The following is a 22,493-nucleotide window of genomic DNA, read 5'->3' as shown; positions in this document are numbered from 1 at the left end:
CAAGAAGTTCCCTTTTGTTTGTAAGTTTGTTTCTTAAATCCTTTCTTGTTGTTTTAATGAATTATTTACAGTCGTGTTTTCTTTCATCATATGTCAAATCATTTGTAGGAAATACATTTTATGACACTGTCATGAATCATTATGTGTCACTTTACTTGGACAAAGTATTATGACCATCATATAATCATATAAGCCAGATAGGTCTATCATGTACATGCCCTTATGTCAATCATCAGTCAAAAAAGGAGGGTGTCTTGTCCTGCTCCTGCAGTCATCCCAGTCATCAGTCACAGAGCATTGGGGTATGTGCAATTACAATGATAATTGAATATGGTCAATTCATATTTTTTTGTATATGACATAAGCATATTGTTAACACGTAGGCTATATGGTGTAAAGCAATGTTTTGCTCTGTGTGGTAGGTTTTGTGGGTTTTGACACTCTTATGTAGGTGTGTGTCATAACCAGTCACAATATAACACAATATACAGTATTTCACAATAGGTCTAAAGATCTGTGTCATGACAGTATTGTGAACATATTAAAACAGGTTATGGCAGGTTATGTCAGCTGTTATGACACATTATAACATGGTTACGACAGTGCCATAACGTTTTATGACGCCGGGTGTCAAGTAAAGTGTTACCAAGATTTCCGTAGATGGCAGCAGTAACTACATGCACTACTTTTCACACTGTGTGGTTAGCTAGTAAGCATTAAGCAGAGGATGAAAGGCAATCGCAGCATCACAGGAAGTGAAACTTCTGAGTAGACACACAGCCACTACAGTATAAAACCTACAGCATCACCTCAGACAACCTGAACAGAATCAGAACACGGCAGCAGTGAGACAACCAGACCAAGACTACAACACAGCAGCGACCTTTCACTAAGGACGACAAGACTAACAAACAAATCATGGGTTCTACTTCAAACGTACACTTTTTGATGGTAAGTGATTACTTGAGTGTCTTCAAGATGTCAGCGGAGTTTGCCACTGGTGTCTGTATCTGCTGAGCAAGAAGTTGAAAGTTGTTTTAAATTGTTTTTTTTTCAGTTCTGTCGTTTTGATTATCCGTTTTACCTTATTGGGTTCATGGTAGAGTAAAGATTATGTTTTATGTTTTGCTGTTGAATTTGCCTGGCTCATAGTGTAAATCAGCAAACATATTTAGCAACAAATTTAGCAAAACTGTCCTATATATGACTTCATTCAGAGGTGATACCAGGCCACCAACAGTCCCTCTGTTCCTCAGGTGCTGTGTTTAATGGGGTTGTTGGTGATGATGATGATGATGGGTGCAGAGGCTGCCCCCCACGTCCATCCAGGGTTGACAGAGAGACGCTCACAGAACAACCTTCAGGGACACAAGAAGCCTGTAGAGCCTTCAGCTCCAAACACAATAACTGTCCCCCTGCACCTGGACCCGAGCGACTTGATTCCTTCCCGCCCCGTCAGATCCATTGGGAACCACTCCATCTCCCCATGGACTACCAAGTGAGGACCTGCAACGAGCTTACATAGACACCATAGAAATACCACAATACACACAGACAAACTTTTTTAAATTTTTTATATATATATTTTTATATGCCTTTCAAAATAATAATAATACATTTTATTTGAGCCTTTCAAAATACCTAAGAACACTTACGGAGTAAGGAATCAAATAAAATATGAAAATCCTATATGCTTATATGAAATATGCCTTTCATACCTTTAGGAAGCTTGCTTGAAAAAAACGTCTGAATTCTCAGCTGTGCTCTGTTGAATACATTGTGATCTCTAATATCATCCTCTCCCCTTCTCTTTCTATCTCTTCTCTCCCTGTCTCTCCAGCACCACCTATGATGAGTCCCGCTTTCCCCAAACCATCTCGGAGGTCAGGTGCTCTCTGGAGGGCTGTCTGAACGTCGCGGGTAAGGAGGACAGGAGCCTGGAGTCCAAACCCATTTACCACCAGATCCTGGTCCTGAGGAAGGTGATGGGGAGCAAGGACAGATACTACTACCGGCTGGAGGCAAAGATCATCGCGGTGGGCTGCACCTGTGTCAGGCCTAGCATTGAGTACCAACAGTAATGATATCAGTGCGGTGAGGTCAAGCCTGGTGGTGCAGCTGGTTGGGCCGTGAGTGTTGGCAATACCAAGGTTGTAGGTTCGATCCCCACATTCATTGAAAGTATTTGGGTGTTAGTTTTATGGAGCTTTGGCTCTATGTCATTGAAAGATCGATTTGAATAATCAAATATGGATATATTTTCTATTGAGCTTTAAATCACAAAATTAATTATGTATTTATTCAGTATATGGTTCTATTTATTTTTGGGTTATTTAATGTATTGGATGATATTTTGGTATTTATTGAATAAAGAAATTCACATGTTCAATTCAAAACAGAACTCCTTTAATTCTCTTTTGGCATCTAAAATAGAGCATCATTTATGTACATCAACATGCAGCCACATCATTCCCTGACCTCCATTCGCTTCAGTAGATTTACAATGATTTTGGCTCCAACAGACTCAAGTTTACAAACCAAACTCATAAGGACATTGAAGTTCAAACCTTGCCTGCAAGTGTGAGCTCAAAGCAAAATGTGTGATATCAAAGTATTTTTACTGAAGCATACACACTCATGCTCACGCTCATCCTTACGGAAACGCTCACACTCACACTCACACTCACACTCAGACCCACCGTTGGCACTGTTGGCATGTCAGCAAAGCACAGAGAGAATCCTGAGCAGAACACTGAAGAAGGTAGCAATGACGTCATCCTTTGTCATATGTTTCAGCTCGATCTTTTAATATTTTTTGGTGTTGTACTGATCAGTTCCTAAAGCAGGGCACACTGACCAATCCGCTTCAGTCGTTGACATAACCACTTCTCTCATGTGTCATCATTAGAATCTCATAGTCTCAGTCTTTTCTCCAAACGACTGAACCCAGAGGGCTACAGTCTGAACAGGCTGGCGAACGCCCTTCAAAATGGCTTCCAAAATAAGTTCAGCTCGTGTTGTGATCAGGCCGTCATGAAACCTACAACACAGAGTTCAGAGATAGGACAGTTAGAAAAGACACGAGCGCACACACGTGACTAGTGCACATGTAAGTAAGCATACAAACAACAAGGGTCTCTTATACAGATGTTGTACTTTTTTAAATTGATATTGAGTGACACATCACATACATCTGTAACTGGTACATATTAGTACAAACAGCCTATTCCCCTAATAATCAAATCTACTATATCTGAAAAAACACCAAAGAAACTAGCCATGCACAATCAACACTACACTACTCACCACAGTGAAACACAACAGCCATTGACTACAGAATAAATACAGAGATAATTAACGCAAATAGGAGCTTTCCTATTTGAGATAGATATAAATTGCGAAGTCGGTAAGCATCAGTATCCCATTCAATGACTATTTATGTACTGTACACAAGCTAACATGCCAAAAAGTGGTGAAAAGTGTAACAAACATTATGTGTAGAATGCTTTAAATTGAAGTATATGTGTCAGTGATTTTATTGACCAGAACTTTAAAAAAGTAAGCTATGTTTAGATTTCTTGCAAATAAGAACGTGTTCAAGGTCTATTATAAATACCCAGCCTACAGAAGGTGTAATTAGCTACTAAATGATGCATAGTGCTCTTATACTCCTCTACACTCAAAAGCAATACAAAACTACATCTTGATTTTCCGTCTCTCCAGGAAACCGCCTTGTGTGCACTTCTCCTACTTCAACTTCATCATTGTGGATTATCGTCTGTCAAACAAATCCCACGTCCATTTTAAGAACCTGTCATGCTAGTCTCTTTATCTTGTCTCTTCTCTTCTCTCCTATTCTCACGCAACAAAACAGAGGCACCACGGGCTCTCTTTCTTTGTCTCCATCTCTCTCTCTACCCGCTCTCCTCCTTGTGCTCTCTGTTTTTCCTCACCTCCACAGCGTGCTTGTCCTGAAAGAGAGAAACACAGACACCACTCTTTAGACTTCCCGTCTGTTTTATATCAACAAAATAATGGTCAGAGGTAATGATATTCTATGGATGGACTAGTCAGTAGAGAGTATCTCAAATGTGTCTTGATTGTTTCTCAAACCAGCTACATTACATAGAGGTAATACACAGCACTCTGAACTTTAACATCACAAAAAATAAAATGTCTTAACCAAATAGAACTATTCTGACAGAATATTGATGATATTATCAATGGCAGAAGAAAAACAAACAGAAAACAAAGGAGATAGAGTTAGGGTTGGGGTTGGGGTTAATTCCATTTCAATGTTCATCAATGCACTTCCTGTATTGAGTGAATTGAAATGGAATGGACCCCAATCCTGCCTTGGGTATCAGCTGAGTGTAACTCTACCTTCTCCTGCAGGCGTTCCAGCATGGCGGCCAGGTGTGCCTCCCGTTTCTCCTTGTTGTGCTCCATGCGCAGCTCCATGCGCTCCTTGGCCAGCCGAATGAAGTTGTTGTGTTCCTCCAGGGCCTTCTGGGCCACCTCACGCTCGTGTTCCCGCTTCTCAGCCAGGTGCTTCAGTAACTCAGCCTCCTGGCACTAGGGTGTGATAGAGAAGGGTAGAGAGAGGGGTGAGTGGATGATCAAAGACCAGAGTTCCTATCTCTTCAATGATGCAAAGCAGTCTTGCTCAACTCTGCACACCTGACTCTAAGAATTCCATCTCCCCACCAAACTGGAAAAATTCAATTCTGAATTTGGTGAACATTCCCATATCCGCCTTTCCCTCTTGACCCCTGACCTCTGACCCCTCACCTTTCTCCTCTCCTCAGCGGCGTCCAGCTTTCTCTGGATCTCTTCCAGGGAGGGCTCCCTGCGTGGAGGTGTGATGGCGAGAGGGTTCGGACCCCCGTCAAACGAGGGGGGCTTCAGGATGACCTCGAAGGCCTGGCCGGATCTCCTCTTGTTCAGCTCAATCACCTCCATGTCCCTGATGATGCACAGATTCAGGTCCACCACATCTGCAGAGGGTAGAGATTAAGAAAAGTGTGACATTGTATAAAGGAAGGACCCAAAGGAAATAGCACACCAATGAGGGGGCGGTGTGCCATTTGTGTAGCTGCATCAAAAAACAATAATTATAGTAAGCTGATTGCTGGCTCATTGAATGAAATGGCTTCTATGGTGTGTTGTGGGACTTGCAGGTGGATTGTGGTCAAATTGTGTAAAGCTATTTGCCTTTCTTGGTGGGCTTTTCTTTGGCTTCAGGTAGGATGCAGGAACAGAAGATGGACACAAGAGGGAGCTCCCGTATCTTGTCTCTGTAGGCTGCAGGGGAGAGAAGACCATTAGCATGAATCTCCCTCTCCCTCTCCCTCTCCCTCTCCCTCTCCCTCTCCCTCTCCCTCTCCCTCTCCCTCTCACACACATGCAAACACACATACATTACCTGCGAGAGTCATTCTGCCTCTTGTTTATCTTCTAAAGACACTGTGGTGAATCAGATAGTCCTAGAAGGGGAGACAATAAAAGTTGATTAACATCAGACCCTGCAATCTGCAAACACATGTTAAATCCCTGTACAGCAACAGAATTCCACTACCATTACAATAAAACAGACCATTGTGAACTACTGTAAAGCCTTTATTCAAACCCACTCATAGAGAGCATTTGAGCCCTTACGCTTGTCACAAAAAGAGAGAGGGAGGGGTGAGGAAGAGATAGAGAGGAGGATGGGGATTGGGTGAGAGCACCATCTGCATTCTGCTGCAGAAGTGACCTAACCACTAAGCTCTCTCTCTCTCCTCGTGATAATAAGGTGGACAGATCACACATGATCAGAGCATGATGGTAGACTTTTGTTATATAATTAAACAACATACAGGCCTTATTGTCTACAGCAAAAAAAGGAGAAAGTGATGGATGGAGAGAAAAAGAGATACTTGATAATAACATCATAATAATCTTTCCATTTGTGTTATCTCCTGCTCTTCAAGCTATCGCTGTGACTCAATTGTGGTCTATTGCTTTCACCACAAAGACAACAAAAGAATCCACCCACAGAGAATCTGAATATTCTCTCTCGCACTTTCTTTGCATTTCTCTCCTCTCTCTTTCTCTCCATCCACTCCTTTCTCACTGGCCCCTAATCTTACACACTTACACAAAGCTACCTCGCAACAGTAGCTAGGCCACTAGGCCACATGATACATTCCCCTTACATACTCAAAACCTTCAGTCATGACTAACTGCAGGACTACTGTTCCACCTTGAACATTGCTGTTGTTGAACCTGCCTACTGTGAGGCTTGACTATAGAAAGAGTCAATCCTTCACCTACTTGAATTCAGCATGCTTTTATGACTTAGCTTCCTTTTTCTATGAAGTGTCTTGTTGCCTGTCATATTGTTTCCTCGATATTTCTGAGTGAGTATTCATGCCGTGTTGAAAGAACAGGAAGGCACCACACAGGGAGAGAGTAGGAGGAGTAGGAGGGAACCAAAGGCCCATACACTACCCTGCACACACACACACACGCACGCACGCACCATGAACGCACGCACAAGCACACTTCTTCCCACCGTGTAGATGAATACACACATCGTACAGATTTCATTATCACCGGTCAACCACAATAAAAAAGGAATCCCATAGTTATCACTGATATCTCAATCCTAATCTTAGACTCACAATCTCATCATTGCATAACCAAAGTCATCTCATAGTCATCTTGTACTGATTATCAACATATTCTTTCTCACTTGAATCTATTTCTTCAACAAGTAAAGCATTTTGTAATAAATGCATAATAAGTAACGCACACTGTATGAATTGCATAAACTGCATGTCTGAGAACCAAAGTCACTTTACAAAATCAGCTGGGACAGACTGTTTCTTGTTGTTTCACTACATTTCAACCCATCTGTGGATAATCTGTGCAGCCAGACACAGTGCACATGCACACACTCGAACAACTGAGGTGAGGTAAACTCCCTGTGCAACTCGGGTGATGTCATAGCCAATGCTGCACAGAATGTCCATCATCTGTGGCAGAGAGGCATCCCATGCATACACTCTGTTTTCTGTGGCTAAAGCCTTTTCAGATATAAAACAGAACAATCTTTAGAGAATGCACAACATACACACTTAAATTAGAAAAATATACAAGAAAACAGCTTTGAAATTAATATAATAGGACTATATACAGGATGCAACATCTCATATTTTTGTTTGTTGTTTCAGTAGTTTTGATGGACTCACCCTGTGCTGAGCAATGTTGGTGGTACTCTCCTTTTATTTCTTTATCTCTCTTTCTTTCTTTCTTTCTTTCTTTCTTTCTTTCTTTCTTTCTTTTTTCCTCTCTCTCTGTCGTTCTGCTGCTGTTTGGGCTGCTCTCTCAGCAGCATCAGCACCACAACCAGCTATTACTGCATGACATCACCTCCCAGCCATCCCATTGGCCCAGAGGAATCAAGGCCCCTGATTGGCTGGAGAGATGGTGGAGGGAAGGGGATGGGGGTAATGTGGAGGAGGAAAGAGCTGGGGGTGAGGTTGTGTTCTTTAGCGTGTACTGAGTGGAGGCCAGCTGCAAGGATGGATGCATCCTAAATGGCGAGAGGAACAAGATAATAGCAAATAGGTGGATAATAGCACAGTGACCAGGCACAAAGGATATGTAAGGACAGATGTTTGTCACAGCAGTTCAATGCATGTAAAGATGGGAGACATGAAAAGACAGAGAAATTAGGGGGGGGTTGCAGGAAATTAGGTTTAATACTGCAAAAAAAATGTCAGCCTCATGGCGAAATGTGTAGAAAATCAGGAAATTTGCTTTAAAACGCCAATATTTTCTCTTAGCTACATGGCAAAATGTGAACAAAAGCATGTGATGAGCTATAAAACAGCTAAAGAAAATGTCTCTGTCTCTGTCCCATAACAAAAAGTGGAATATTGCAGGAAATTAGCATTTATCTCTCTGCACCATGGCAAAATGTGTTGAAGTGTAGTAAGTTCGCTTATTTTCCCAGAACAAACAAAAACCTCGGAGGTCGGTCCCTCAAAAGCACTAGTTCCAGCCCTGATCCATGAGTTCATAATTTCTTGATAATTGAGTGAATGAAAACACTGGTCATGTTGTATGACACTGAGCTGAAGTACTGAAAACAGAAACCACGAATGGAGCACAAAATGTAAGTCGCTCTTCTGATGAAACAAACGTGTGGTTGAATTTATTCAGCTACTGTGACTGTTGTCTTTTTGTTGTCTTGGCCGTATTATATATCACGGTGGCGTGTGAACTAATGGGTTATAGAGCAAACAACTCAATTATCTCAACACAGGTTGCAATATTGCTTTTATCCTGGCTTGGCTTCCCCAGTGATTTTACCCACGTACCTCTACTGGTCAGAGATAACTTTTACAGTGCTTTGGGAGTCTGATGGCGGTCACTGACTGAAACGTTTCAGTGATTTTACCCACGCACCTCTACTGGTCAGAGATAACTTTTACAGTGCTTTGGGAGTCTGATGGCGGTCACTGACTGAAACGTTTCAGTGATTTTACCCACGCACCTCTACTGGTCAGAGATAACTTTTACAGTGCTTTGGGAGTCTGATGGCGGTCACTGACTGAAACGTTTCAGTGATTTTACCCACGCACCTCTACTGGTCAGAGATAACTTTTACAGTGCTTTGGGAGTCTGATGGCGGTCACTGACTGAAACGTTTCAGTGATTTTGCATGAGCATTGCATAGTGCTTTTCCTTAACTATGCATACTTAGCACTCTGAACAAAAAGTTAGTTGCAAAATCAGATGGGAATAATGTTGAATTAAGTGGCTGGTTGTGACTGGTTTGAGTCAGTCAGATTTTAGCAGTAAATGTCAGATCTATTACTGTCAGAACCGAGGGATCTGTCTCATCATTTTCAGTTCCAGAGCTCTGGATGACTAAACAACACTCACCTCGCAAACAGCCCTGTGTGGATCAGCCACTACCCACCCACACACACACACACACACATACACACACACACACACACACACACACACACACACACACACACACACACACACACACACACGCAAACACAAAAACACACAAATACACACCCACCCACACCCACACCCACACACACACACACACACACACACACACGCAAACACACAAATACACACACACACACACACGCAAACACACAAATACACACACACACACACACACACACACACACACACACACACACACACAAATACACACACACACACGCAAACACAAAAACACACAAATACACACACACACACACAAACACAAAAACACACAAACACACAAACACACAAATACACACACACACTCACTCACTCATGTGTGCACACAAACTGTGTCTGGATCAACTGCCTGCATGCTTCCTGTGTAAGCAGCCTGTTGACGGCTCTTTAAAACGGTCCACCTGTTCTTCTGGTTCTCCTACAAGTGTCTCAGTTTTAATATTATTTCAATAACAGGACCTGAAATGAAGTTGAGATATAAAGGGTCTTTTTAAATAGCGATCAATAAATAATTCCATAATATAATGGAAATAATTACTTAACATGCAGAGTGTGCAGGTTTTATTCCACCCCAGCACCATTACTATTAATCAGATGTGTTAGTAAGTGCTGGGATGGAGCAAAAACCTGCAGACCCTGCAGCACCGTGGGACCAGGACTGTCAACCTCGTACTGACAATCTTTAGGCTTGTGTGAGACTCCACAGAGCTAGATCCCCTTAATAAACTACATGTCCCATGATGCCATGCATGGAAGTGGTACCTGGAACAAAACACTGAGTGCTCGAAGAACATCAGGAACACAGACTCCCAGCACGGCCATGGCATCAATCAGTGTTCGCAGAATAAACAGGAAGAGACTAGTAGCTGAAGAAAAAAGGGATAAAGGCAAATGTGATACTATAGGATGAAAGGAACCTGAGCTATCCACCAATTTACTTCAAATACATTCTCTAGACATAAAAAGCTGCATTTCTGTGTGAAGACTCACAAGCATTAATAGCGGGAAACATGCATATTAATGATCGTGCCCTCAAGGCAAGACGTCAGGTGCATTCGAATGATGTCGTAATACATTAGCGTTGCAAGGCAGGAGGATAAGGGCAGGGACAGTGGAGTGCAGCAGCTCAGGGAGGCAAATAAAACAAACACATTAACAATAGAGTGCAGTAAAAGAGAGGTGGTTTTATTAGCACAGGGTGCATTGTTATTAGACACAGAGGGGGGAGGGATCTCACCAGCCCAAATGATGTCATGCAGCTGCATGCCAGCAGGAGAGTCGTGTGCAGAGAGAGAGAGAAAGTGAGAGGAGGAGAAGGGGGGTGCGAGTGGGTGCTGATGAGAGAAATGTGTGGGCTATGAGTAGAGGAGAAAGGTACAGTACAGGATGCAGATAGAAAGAAGAAAAGGAAAGAGAGAAGGAAGGAAGGAAAAAGAGGGGGTGGAAGAGAGTGGTAGAGGTTCAGTGGAGGAACCGAGTGGAGGAGGAACCGAGCCACAGCATTGGAGGCATTAAAGAGAATGAGGGAGAGAAGAGGGAGGACGTTGCTTGTATAACACCTTTCCATTGTCTATCACTGCATTGGACTGTGTAGTCTTACCCCTGCAAAAGCCGAAGAGCAACCCCATATACCTTGAGTCAGTGTAAAACAATGACATAAACGTTCCTAGGAGAGGATGCAGTGGGGGATGGGAGGACGAGCAGAGGAGAGTAGACGACGATGTGTTTGCAAGGAAAGCCTCATCACCAGTATCCCTTCAGTGATGTCATTTCCAGCCAATCACGGGAGCTCCCTTTCCTCTCTCTGCAGATGCAGTACATGCATCAGTCTCATCGTCCGCATAGATCACATAACCAGACACAACAAACAATAAGAGGACAATGTCACGAGGAAGGCAAGGCGTTACGTCACTAAAATGTAATAATCATTAATAACAGACGATGCAGCAACAGTCATGTTTGCACGAGGTGGGGTGGGGACGCACATGGTTTTACAGTATATCTATAGGTGTTGTGAGGGGGAGGGGACACACACATGGTTTTACAGTATATCTATAGGTGTTGTGAGGGGGAGGGGGGACGCACATGGTTTTACAGTATATCTGTAGGTGTTGTGAGGGGAAGGGGGACGCACATGGTTTTACAATATATCTATAGGCGTTGGGAGGGGGGACGCACATGGTTTTAGAGTATATCTATAGGTGTTGTGAGGGGGAGGGGGGATACAGGTTTGCAGTGCTACAATCTGTTTGCAAGGGGTTGGCACATAGTGACATTGGTTTACGGTAAAGCTATTAATTTACCTTAGTATGGTGGGACATACTCTTGTGACAGACTTAATCATAAAAATGTTTAATTGTGTGTGTGTGCAGGTAGGGGCTTGCAGGTCTGCAGCAAATCTCTAGGTGCTGTTTGGGGAGTTGGGGTGGGGGGCTTGCAGACCTGCAGCAAATCTCTAGGTGCAGTTTGGGGAGTTGGGATGGTGGGCTTGTAGGTCTGCATTGAGCCTCTGTGCAGTGGGATGAGCTCACTGCGTCAGTCCTGTGCTGTTGACCACTCACCCATACCAAACAGCACCATCCATTATTCATTAGACTCGGTCGTCATTCCTCTCTCTTGCTCATTATACAGCCTCTGTAGTGATATTAGAATTTAGGGTTTCAATCAATCAATCAAATTACCATTTGAAAGACCTTAGGGCAGGAAGGAGTTGAAGAGAATTGAACACAATGAGACCAAGCAGAATGTATGCCAATGTTTATGTAATTGCCAGTAATTCCAAGCATTTATTTTATGTCCATCAGATACAGTAAGAATGACATCATGCTGTATTCCAAAGGGGCAACACACATCCTGAATCCACTTTACCCTCCTCACATCAAGCCCAGAGGATGACATCATAAGAACAAGACTCAATGTTGTAATGGAGGCATGAGTCATCCTGCTAAGCGAGAATGCTGGACCAAAGTTACCCTAACAATAAATCAGATGAAATCAGTTTCTGATTCAATCTTTTCTAATATGCCTGCACGCCCATATGATGTCATCTTGAAGAATGCATGTCGTCATTGGACACCACAGATCCTCTTCAATGAAGACGTTTTATTAAGGTTAGGTCTTTGTTATGATGTGAGAAAGGAAACGTGAAGGTAAGTAAATGTATCAAATAGGAACCCCAAAGGGTGTATCACAGCTAATGATAAGCAGCAGGTAGCCTAAGAGCATTGGGCCAGTAACCGAAAGGTCGCTGGTTTGAGTCCTCAAGCCGACTAGGTGAAAAATCTGTCGACGAGCCCTGGAGCAAGACACTTAACCCTAATTGCTCCAGTAAGTTGCTCTGGATAAGAGTGTCTACTAAAACGTCAGATGTGATATTGCATGAAAAAAATAAGTCAGCCATGATTTGCACAGACAAAAGATCATGACATTTGACCTTATTCACTACCTCCCAAAGAGTTCACTTGCATGCAAATGTGATTTCTCAATTGTAGTTACATTCTTCCCATACTTGTGTTCAACTTTGACACATTATTCTGCTTTTTACTGTAGATATGTAACAACTAGTAGGCGTTTTGACACTTTCCCACTGAGATCCTATTTGTTCCGTGTTTGTGGCGACATTTCTAGCCCACGGGCTGAGAGGAGGGGCGCGGAGGGTGTGTGAATGTTCTTGCAAATGCCATCGCGGAAGTGAGTCACCATCACTGGAAGAACACAGGGACACAGGAGGCGTCTGGCTGCTGCTATTGTTTGTGTTGCCGCGACAACACTTTCATCTCATCAGAGAGACGGTTTGTGTTTATGTGAATCTGTGTGGTAAGACCCACTCATCTTGAACAAATGGAGGGAAACGTTGGCCATTAAGACTGAGGTCTGTGATAAAATACTCCCCTGTATCTGTTGGGCTTTCTGTGCTGCTGCAGACACGACTCAGCAGGCATGACTGATGCATTACACATATAGCAGGAATATACCATAAGCAGCCACAGCTATCAGAGCAGATGAAATCTGCATCTACCTTACAGATCTGTAAACATTGAATGGTTAGGGCCGAATGAGTTATTTGGGACAAGAGAACTCAGCGATGCAAAGCATTGAAGGGAAAGTTCACCCATTTTTACGTGGCCTTATTTTCACTCTTCACTCTTCAGCACATCCGTGTTTGAATGATGTCGTTTAAAACAACTAAAATATCTGTATCACGGAGGCGCTCCGCACTGCTAAAGCTAACTCTCTCTCCTCTGCTCTCATCCTTCTAGACCTATCGGCTGCCTTCGATACTGTGAACCATCAGATCCTCCTCTCCACCCTCTCCGAGTTGGGCATCTCCGGCGCGGCCCACGCTTGGATTGCGTCCTACCTGACAGGTCGCTCCTACCAGGTGGCGTGGCGAGAATCCGTCTCCACACCACGTGCTCTCACCACTGGTGTCCCCCAGGGCTCTGTTCTAGGCCCTCCTATTCTCGCTATACACCAAGTCACTTGGCTCTGTCATAACCTCACATGGTCTCTCCTATCATTGCTATGCAGACGACACACAATTAATCTTCTCCTTTCCCCCTTCTGATGACCAGGTGGCGAATCGCATCTCTGCATGTCTGGCAGACATATCCGTGTGGATGACGGATCACCACCTCAAGCTGAACCTCGGCAAGACGGAACTGCTCTTCCTCCCGGGGAAGGACTGCCCGTTCCATGATCTCGCCATCACGGTTGACAACTCCATTGTGTCCTCCTCCCAGAGCGCTAAGAACCTTGGCGTGATCCTGGACAACACCCTGTCGTTCTCAACTAACATCAAGGCGGTGGCCCGTTCCTGTAGGTTCATGCTCTACAACATCCGCAGAGTACGACCCTGCCTCACACAGGAAGCGGCGCAGGTCCTAATCCAGGCACTTGTCATCTCCCGTCTGGATTACTGCAACTCGCTGTTGGCTGGGCTCCCTGCCTGTGCCATTAAACCCCTACAACTCATCCAGAACGCCGCAGCCCGTCTGGTGTTCAACCTTCCCAAGTTCTCTCACGTCACCCCGCTCCTCCGCTCCCTCCACTGGCTTCCAGTTGAAGCTCGCATCCGCTACAAGACCATGGTGCTTGCCTACGGAGCTGTGAGGGGAACGGCACCTCAGTACCTCCAGGCTCTGATCAGGCCCTACACCCAAACAAGGGCACTGCGTTCATCCACCTCTGGCCTGCTCGCCTCCCTACCACTGAGGAAGTACAGTTCCCGCTCAGCCCAGTCAAAACTGTTCGCTGCTCTGGCCCCCCAATGGTGGAACAAACTCCCTCACGACGCCAGGACAGCGGAGTCAATCACCACCTTCCGGAGACACCTGAAACCCCACCTCTCTAAGGAATACCTAGGATAGGATAAAGTAATCCCTCTCACCCCCCCTCCCCCTGAAAAGATTTAGATGCACTACTGTTCCACTGGAGGTCATAAGGTGAATGCACCAATTTGTAAGTCGCTCTGGATAAGAGCGTCTGCTAAATGACTTAAATGTAAATGTAAATGCAAATAAGGATTTATGGGACAGTGCAACATACAAAAAAATCTAAATTTAGCGCAGAAAACAAAAATCCACAATGACATTCTGATGTAATAACATACGGTTTGGAGTGTTTCAGCATTTTATATAACATGCCTAGACACATTTTCATAATGCATTGTAGTCTATGGCAAGTGATGACTCTGTAAAGAGAGAAAAAAAAAACATTTGGGATATCACCTTGAAGCACAGAAAGAATTAAAATAAGGCCACGTAAAATGAGTAAATTTCCTCTAACAAATGTGTTTTAATCTGTAAACTCATATGCAGTTATTCTGTAGGCAAATGATGCCATACCCATTTGCAGCAAGGTAAAGAAAGACTGAAAATACAGTCTTCACAGAATACCATTCTGCTGTATTTGTGAATGCCAGTTTGATTCTTAGGCCAGATGGTGAGAAGGCGTAGAATCCAGAATATTCCGGCTATCCACCCCCTCACCCCATAGTTTCATTCACATAAGGCAGTGTGCATCTCACGAAGCCACACATGACAAGGCTGAACACATTCATAACCAATTTATTTAGCTTTTAAAATTATTGAGAAAAACAACACTACAGGACTTTAACAAACATGAGCACATTTGCACTAAAACAGAAAACAAAACTGTTACAAAAATATACACTTCAAGGACTATGTGACTGTTAAAGAGCATTACCCAGATAGGAATGACTTACAGGTGTGTGTTCTTCCACTGAAGAAAAAGCTTCATAGAATGAACATACAATAAAACTTAGGATAAAAAAAAAATAATAGGATACAAGTACATTATTCCATCAGCCATTACCTCAATAACCCTCCCTTATAAACAAAATGAGTCGAGCTTCTGACAAAGAAATAGGAAACAAGTGGTTCACTTTTCCCAACCCCTATGCAAAAATATTGTCCTTAACTTGATACGTTGCAGTTAGTAAGATAAAACAAAAAACCTACATAACACTTGCATTCACAAGGAAGAATATTCATTTAAGTCCGAGTTGAACTGCAACACTGCTTCAGTCCAATGAAGTTCAGCACTTGTGAAGAGGGGACCAGTAGGCATGCAGGTGGGGATAGAGGTCCCAGTAGCCAACACACCTAGGTGTATCTTAGTAATCTAAAGTGGCATCCTTACAGGGTCCTCCAGACATCATTGAGACTTCCTATTTCGTACCTGCACCACTTCTTTCCTCTCCTTCAGGAAGTTCCCGAAGGCTGTGCCCTCCTTGCTCTCCTCAGTCACTGAAAGGGATGATATGTTAAGTCAACAAGGGAACTTAAACTGCTCAAAAAAATAAAAGGGAACACTAAAATAACATCCTAGATCTGAATGAATGAAATAATCTTATTAAATACTTTTTCCTTTACATAGTTGAATGTGCTGACAACAAAATCACACAAAAATTATCAATGGAAATGAAATTTATCAACCCATGGAGGTCTGGTTTTGGAAAATCTCAAAATTAGTGGAAAACCACACTACAGGCTGATCCAACTTTGATGTAATGTCCTTAAAACAAGTCAAAATGAGGCTCAGTAGTGTGTGTGGCCTCCACGTGCCTGTATGACCTTCCTACAATGCCTGGGCATGCTCCTGATGAGGTGGCGGATGGTCTTCTGAGGGATCTCCTCCCAGACCTGGACTAAAGCATCCGCCAACTCCTGGACAGTCTGTGGTGCAACGTGGCGTTGGTGGATGGAGCGAGACATGATGTCCCAGATGTGCTCAATTGGATTCAGGTCTGGGGAACGGGCGGGCCAGTCCATAGCATCAATGCCTTCCTCTTGCAGGAACTGCTGACACACGAGGTCTAGCATTGTCTTGCATTAGGAGGAACCCAGGGCCAACCGCACCAGCATATGGTCTCACAAGGAGTCTGAGGATCTCATCTCGGTACCTAATGGCAGTCAGGCTACCTCTGGAGGGCACATGGAGGACTGTGCAGACCCCCTAAAGAAATGCCACCCCACACCATGACTGACCCACCGCCAAACCGGTCATGCTGGAGGATGTTGCAGGCAGCAGAACGTTCTCCACAGCGTCTCCAGACTCTGTCACACGTGCTCAGTGTGAACCTGCTTTCATCTGTGAAGAGCACAGGGCGCCAGTGGCGAATTTGCCAATCTTGGTGTTCTCTGGAAAATCACAAACGTCCTGCACGGTGTTGGGCTGTAAGCACAACCCCCACCTGTGGACGTCGGGCCCTCATACCACCCTCATGGAGTCTGTTTCTGACCATTTGAGCAGACACATGCACATTTGTGGCCTGCTGGAGGTCATTTTGCAGGGCTCTGGCAGTGCTCCTCCTGCTCCTCCTTGCACAAAGGCGGAGGTAGCGGTCCTGCTGCTAGGTTGTTGCGCTCCTACGGCCTCCTCCACGTCTCCTGATGTACTGGCCTGTCTCCTGGTAGCGCCTCCATGGTCTGGACACTACGCTGACAGACACAGCAAACCTTCTTGCCACAGCTCGCATTGATGTTCCATCCCGGATGAGCTGCACTACCTGAGCCACTTGTATGGGTTGTAGACTCAGTCTCATGCTACCACTAGAGTGAAAGCACCGCCAGCATTCAAAAGTGACCAAAACATTAACCAGGAAGCATAGGAACTGAGAAGTGGACTGTGGTCACCACCTGCAGAACTACTCCTTTATTGGGGGTGTCTTGCTAATTGTCTATAATTTCCACCTGTTGTCTATTCCATTTGCACAACAGCATGTGAAATTTATTGTCAATCAGTGTTGCTTCCTAAGTGGACAGTTTGATTTCACAGAAGTGTGATTGACTTGGAGTTACATTGTGTTGTTTAAGTGTTCCCTTTATTTTTTTGAGCAGTGTATATTGCCAGTATTTTTGTGTTTGTTCATATTTTTGTAACAAATCTTCGCTTTCCACGCAAGAATCATTCACAAATCATGATTAGGCTTGTTTTTAGGAATGCAAGGATGTTATTGGTTAAATCAATGATAGGACCTTGAGGCCACTCAAAAAGTTTCTCCCCTTACCGTTGTGATCTATGTCATCCGTGTCGCTGTCCTCCCCCTCTTCCTCATCCTCATCAGGGTTACCGCGGTTGAAGATGAGATCACTTCGGCCCGCCACATCAGCTTCCTCTGGAGGACAGGAAGCAACATTGTATTATTTATTTCACAGAACACCAGTCTCATGTACCTGAGCCAAGCACGTAATGCATTGGGGGGGAGCACTCTCTCGCTCACAGGCACACACCTGTCCGTGAGGTCGTCTCCATGGCAACAGCTCCCATGTCCTTCCGTAAATGCTCCATCTGCTCCTGCTGCTTCCTGCTCTGAGCATCAGCCTGGAGGGCATACCAGGACCGTCAGAGAATGATAGAGGCTATGTGTGTGCACGGGACATTTGGTATTTAAACACTCACCAGTTCTTTATGAAGTCTTTCATATTCAGGACGATAATCCCTGAATAACAGAAAACAATTAATTGTCATACAAATATTACAGACAGTGGTGTGTTTGCAGAGCAGCCCCCTCACTCACGTCTCGTACTCCTTTGCGGCCTCTGCCACCTGAACAAAGAACTCGTCCAATCCGCTGCCTGTGACTGCAGACACACCTACAACCTGCACATGAAACACAGACGTGACAAAGCAGAGGGAAAACTTGATAAACACTCTCAAAAATGCACAGAAACAACTGTCAGGTTTCTGGGAATTAATATTTAAATGTTTCTGATATATATATATATATTACACTGTTATAGATCCGTCTCCCCTTACAGCCCTTTTTGGAGTACTGCCCATGGGTACCCCCCTATCAAGAATCCAGTCGGACACTGTTGCTTACACAACTCTTTTAGCTAGACGGCTAATACTACAGAACTGGAAGATGGCAGCTCCCCCATCTTATAGATATTGGGTGAGGGATGTGTTGTGCTCTCTGAAACTAGAAAAAATGTAATTCACGTGGGAACCCCAAACTGTTTGATGAGGCTTGGGCTCCATTCCGGTCTTACTTGAAACAGTCCATCCTCTGATGGCATTCCAATTAATACTAAAATAAGTCTGTGACTTAAGGGTTGGAGGAGCTTCTCTCTGTGTTTTTGCTGGAGGGGGCATTAAGGTCCATGTGCTTATTGATTATGATCCGCAGATGCCTTGTTCATCTTGCCCAGACAGAGACTGAAGTGTGAGCTTGTTTTTCCCAGTTATTTTTACATTTTGTTCACGCCTACATGAATAATCATTTTATTTTTTTATTTTAAAGCATTGTAAACTTTTTTTCTGTCCAGTGGATGGTCGGTCTGTGGCCATGACTCTCTGTGAGTGGTTGCATTTCTCCACCCTTATCCCTTGACTGTTTACAGGAACAATGGTGAGGTGTTTGCTCTGTCCCTGTACTATAGATTGCCCTTTAACCTCTGTAGCCTTCTGCCTGGTGTGTTTAACTTGTCTAAAGTATGGCATCTTTAAAGCTATTTTTTTATTTGTATTTTTTTTCTAGTTGAGTATATTATTTATATTGCTTTGTCTTGTCTGTGTGTGTAAAACTTAATAAACAGAGTTTAAAAAAAATTAAAATTAAAAATGCACAGAAACACTTCCCCTTAGACTGATGTAAAAGTCCAACACAAAACTCATGGAATAGTGTCTCAAATACGCACACGCAGATCACACACAAATAATACTAGTTCTCAGAAGTGTGCACTGAAGTAGCATACGGTATTGACAGACAGACACATACCCGTAAGTTGGAGTAGAACTCGTCCAGCACAAGGCTCATGGAGCGCGTCAGGTTGCTGACGTAGGACGTCTCCTGGTTCAGAGCGTCCTGGAACACCTCAAAGTCCTGCATCCACTCCACCGCAAAGCTGTGGTCGATTATGTCTGTCTGAAACCACACAACACAGACATGTACCAAAATCTGTGGTTTGTTATCGCTGTATTATTATTCCCCCCCTCCCAAAAAAAACATATTTCCTTTGAGCATGTCAACACTTACAGACCTATAGTTTTTCCCCCTCATTCAGTAATTCACTGTTACCAAGTTAGTAGTTTGATGAAAGTGTTCCAATAATTTCCTACCTTGTTCATGATGACAATGAAGGGCAGCTTTGTCTTGTACAGGATGCTGGGGGGTAGGGGGGACACAGTCACAAAGTAAACAAACAAAGGCACCACACTAGTTCTTTAATTGCCTATATGTAAAATATTAAATTTGTTCAAACCAATTTGTGGTTTTATTTGACCATCAGAAAGTAGCTAGTGCTCCCTTCAGTGTCAGACCTGCAGGCGTAGAGCATGTTGGACATGAAGGTGACTGGGTTGACGCTGCGAGACGTGTCCATCACGTAGACCACCACACAGGGGAAGGAAGAGGCCTGGAAACACATTCACACCAAACAGATCACAATTATGTTGCAGCTAGTCATATCTTTAGGCCTAAACGTTATAACACATTACTACTACACACCAGAGTTTCAGTGATGATGGTTCCAGACGCTGACCAGGTGAACACTTCTATCTGTCCAGGAGTGTCAATCAACACATATCTGTAGATATAGGTCAAAGGTTAGGGCAGGTAGGTATGCACCAGAAGAGGGGTTGGCAAAACAACAGTACAATGCTGTACTAACTATGCTTCTTCTATGCTTACCAGGAGTACATCTACTAACTTTAAAAAATACTTACTGGTGATTGTACTGTTTCTTCTCAATGAATTTCATGACCTGAGAAGGCAAAACGGGAGATTTTGATTCATAATATCCAAATTGTGCAAGCAATAATAGTGACATCTATTGGACAGTCGAGGTGTCAACTACACGTCCTGTTATAACAGAAAGAGAGTTGGGCCTACCTGATCAAACCTCGTAGCAAAGAGATTCAACGAGGTGACGATTCCTCCATTAGGACCTAGGCCATATTGCTTCATCACTTCTTTGTAATTCACTGTGTCACGGATATCTACAAGGGGACAATAAAGCAGCTATCAGTTACTTATTAGCCATGGTTGGTAGCTAGCTAGCTAATACAATAATAGTGTCGTGGGATATCAACATATTTACAATTCTTGAATTCTATCAATAGAATACCAAGGGGAAAAAAACATACCTTTCTGAACATTCAACACATTAATGATTGGCAATAAGTATTACAGTATCAACATGATGCCAGACACATGCATGGTGGTCTGAATGATTTCTTACCGATGTTGGCTGGGAAAGGAACTTCATGCACCGCAGGGTCTAGGTTGATAACATATGGAGGAGACTTCTTGGTGTGAAGATGAGCATTGAGTCGCTGTGAAGAAACAACAACGTCAGCTCTAGCAAGGTAACATGAGCATAGGTAGCTAAGTTAGAACCCAGATGTCCGTGACTTAGCTAAAATATACCGTTGCCAAACTGCTTGACTAAATAGCGAAGAAGAAAAATACTAAATTCCAGAATACAATTGTGCTTAGTTTGGTTGAGCTCATACACCGTACTGGTAACGTTATCTAGCTAACTTACCCAGCCACTGTAGTGCTAACAGTTAGTTAGCCAACATTAGCTCGTTTTAGCTTACCTGCACAAAAGTTGTTTTTCCAGACCCTGCCATACCAAGCACTATGAGACAAACGGGTTTCTTCTGCGAAGCATTTCCCGAAGTAGTCTCTTGTGCTGAGTCGCGATTGTCGTCGCCTCCTCCATCGTCGCATTCACCCCTTTCTCCTTCTTGACAAGTGCTTCCAGACGCAGTAGCCATGCTGGTTGTTGGTAGAGACTGTTGCTGTGAAGTAGTCGAGTCTGTCGCAAAGGGCCAGCTTGTCTTTCTTATTTCCACCACTAAGTGATGCTCTTATCCGATCTTTTTGTTTCCGTTTTCTCCTTCAGCGTAAAAAAATGAAAATGCTATTCAATGGCGTACAGTACTTAAGTAAAATACTTTAAAGTACTGCTTAAGGAGTTTTTTGGGGTAACTTTTACTTCACTACATTCCTAAGGAAAATAATGTTCTTCTTTCTCCATACATTTCCCCTGACACCCAAAAGTATTCGTTACATTTTGAATGCTTAGCAGGACAGGAACATGGTCTAATTCACACACTTATCAAGACAACATCCCTTGCTCAGCCCTACTGCCTCTGATCTGGCTGACTCTCTAAACACATGCTTCGTTTGTAAATAAATGCGTTGGAGTGTGCCCCTGGCTAGCCATACGAAAAAAAAAATTCACAAGAAAATGGTGCCATCAGGTTTGCTTAATATAAGGAATGTGAAATTATTTACTTTTACTTTTGATACTTAAGTATATTTTAGCAATTCCATTTACTTTTGATACTTAAGTATATTAAAAACCAAATATTTTTTGACTTTAAAATTATTTATACTTTTACTTTTCTCAAGTAGGATGTTACTGGGTGACTTTCACTTTAATAATTTCTATTAAGGTATCTTTACTTTTACTCAAGTACGACGACAATTGGGTACTTTTTCCACCACTGTTACTATGGGACATCTGGGGATATAATTTGAATATTGAAACAATGTTGCAAATGTCAGAGACAAACAAAGTTTATTCAAATCTCTGCAGTTGAAATGTTAGTCTAAAAGAAATGTGAGATAATGTCTAGATGCTTTTTATAGTGGAGATCAAGTTTATAAAGTTGTCACGCCCTGATCTGTTTCACCTGATTGTCTCCATCCCCTCCAGGTGTCACTTATTTTCCCCAGTGTATTTATCCCTGGGAATTCATGGAAATTGATGTAAAAAATGTATCACTAGCCACTTTAAACAATGCCACTTAATATAATGTTTACATACCCTACATTACTCATATGTATATACTGTACTCTATATCATCTACTGCATCTTGCCATCTTTATGTAATACATGTAACACTAGCCACTTTAAACTATGCCACTTTTATGTTTACATACCCTACATTACTCATCTCATATGTATATACTGTACTCGATACCATCTACT

The 22,493-nt window shown here is 43.2% G+C and overlaps 3 protein-coding genes across 4 annotated transcripts; 1 reads left to right on the top strand and 2 right to left on the bottom strand.

The window, feature by feature from the left end:
• The first annotated feature begins 830 nt into the window (after nucleotides 1-830).
• il17a/f1 (interleukin 17a/f1) lies at nucleotides 831-2,389 on the top strand. Its single transcript, XM_029687842.1, has 3 exons — nucleotides 831-951; nucleotides 1,257-1,498; nucleotides 1,841-2,389. Exons 1-3 carry the CDS (start codon nucleotides 919-921, stop codon nucleotides 2,079-2,081), a joined length of 516 nt encoding a protein of 171 aa, XP_029543702.1. The 5' UTR covers nucleotides 831-918; the 3' UTR covers nucleotides 2,082-2,389.
• Nucleotides 2,385-7,361, bottom strand: stmn4l (stathmin-like 4, like). 2 transcript variants are annotated; one of them, XM_029687841.2, is made up of 7 exons: nucleotides 7,236-7,361; nucleotides 5,426-5,486; nucleotides 5,215-5,304; nucleotides 4,792-4,997; nucleotides 4,384-4,575; nucleotides 3,954-3,971; nucleotides 2,385-3,040 (listed from the first exon to the last, which is right to left on the bottom strand). In XM_029687841.2, the coding sequence occupies exons 2-7, from the start codon at nucleotides 5,436-5,438 to the stop codon at nucleotides 3,032-3,034; spliced, it is 528 nt and encodes a 175-aa protein (XP_029543701.1). In that variant the 5' UTR covers nucleotides 5,439-5,486; nucleotides 7,236-7,361; the 3' UTR covers nucleotides 2,385-3,031. The 2 variants fall into 2 exon arrangements, with proteins under 2 accessions (XP_029543701.1, XP_029543700.1); XM_029687840.2 differs by lacking the exon at nucleotides 2,385-3,040 and having other exon boundaries at nucleotides 3,047-3,971.
• Nucleotides 7,362-15,073: 7,712 nt separating this feature from the next.
• gpn1 (GPN-loop GTPase 1) lies at nucleotides 15,074-21,314 on the bottom strand. Its single transcript, XM_029687839.2, has 13 exons — nucleotides 21,091-21,314; nucleotides 20,730-20,823; nucleotides 20,381-20,487; nucleotides 20,215-20,252; nucleotides 19,997-20,075; nucleotides 19,810-19,904; nucleotides 19,609-19,654; nucleotides 19,268-19,414; nucleotides 18,065-18,147; nucleotides 17,947-17,986; nucleotides 17,778-17,868; nucleotides 17,555-17,662; nucleotides 15,074-15,791 (listed from the first exon to the last, which is right to left on the bottom strand). Exons 1-13 carry the CDS (start codon nucleotides 21,268-21,270, stop codon nucleotides 15,700-15,702), a joined length of 1,200 nt encoding a protein of 399 aa, XP_029543699.1. The 5' UTR covers nucleotides 21,271-21,314; the 3' UTR covers nucleotides 15,074-15,699.
• Between the last annotated feature and the right edge of the window lie 1,179 nt (nucleotides 21,315-22,493).

Source organism: Oncorhynchus nerka, linkage group LG18, assembly GCF_034236695.1.
Source record: "Oncorhynchus nerka isolate Pitt River linkage group LG18, Oner_Uvic_2.0, whole genome shotgun sequence".
Taxonomy (NCBI): Eukaryota; Metazoa; Chordata; class Actinopteri; order Salmoniformes; family Salmonidae; genus Oncorhynchus; species Oncorhynchus nerka.
Note: the sequence above shows the minus strand (reverse complement) of the source record. Positions and strands in the feature narration are given on the sequence as shown.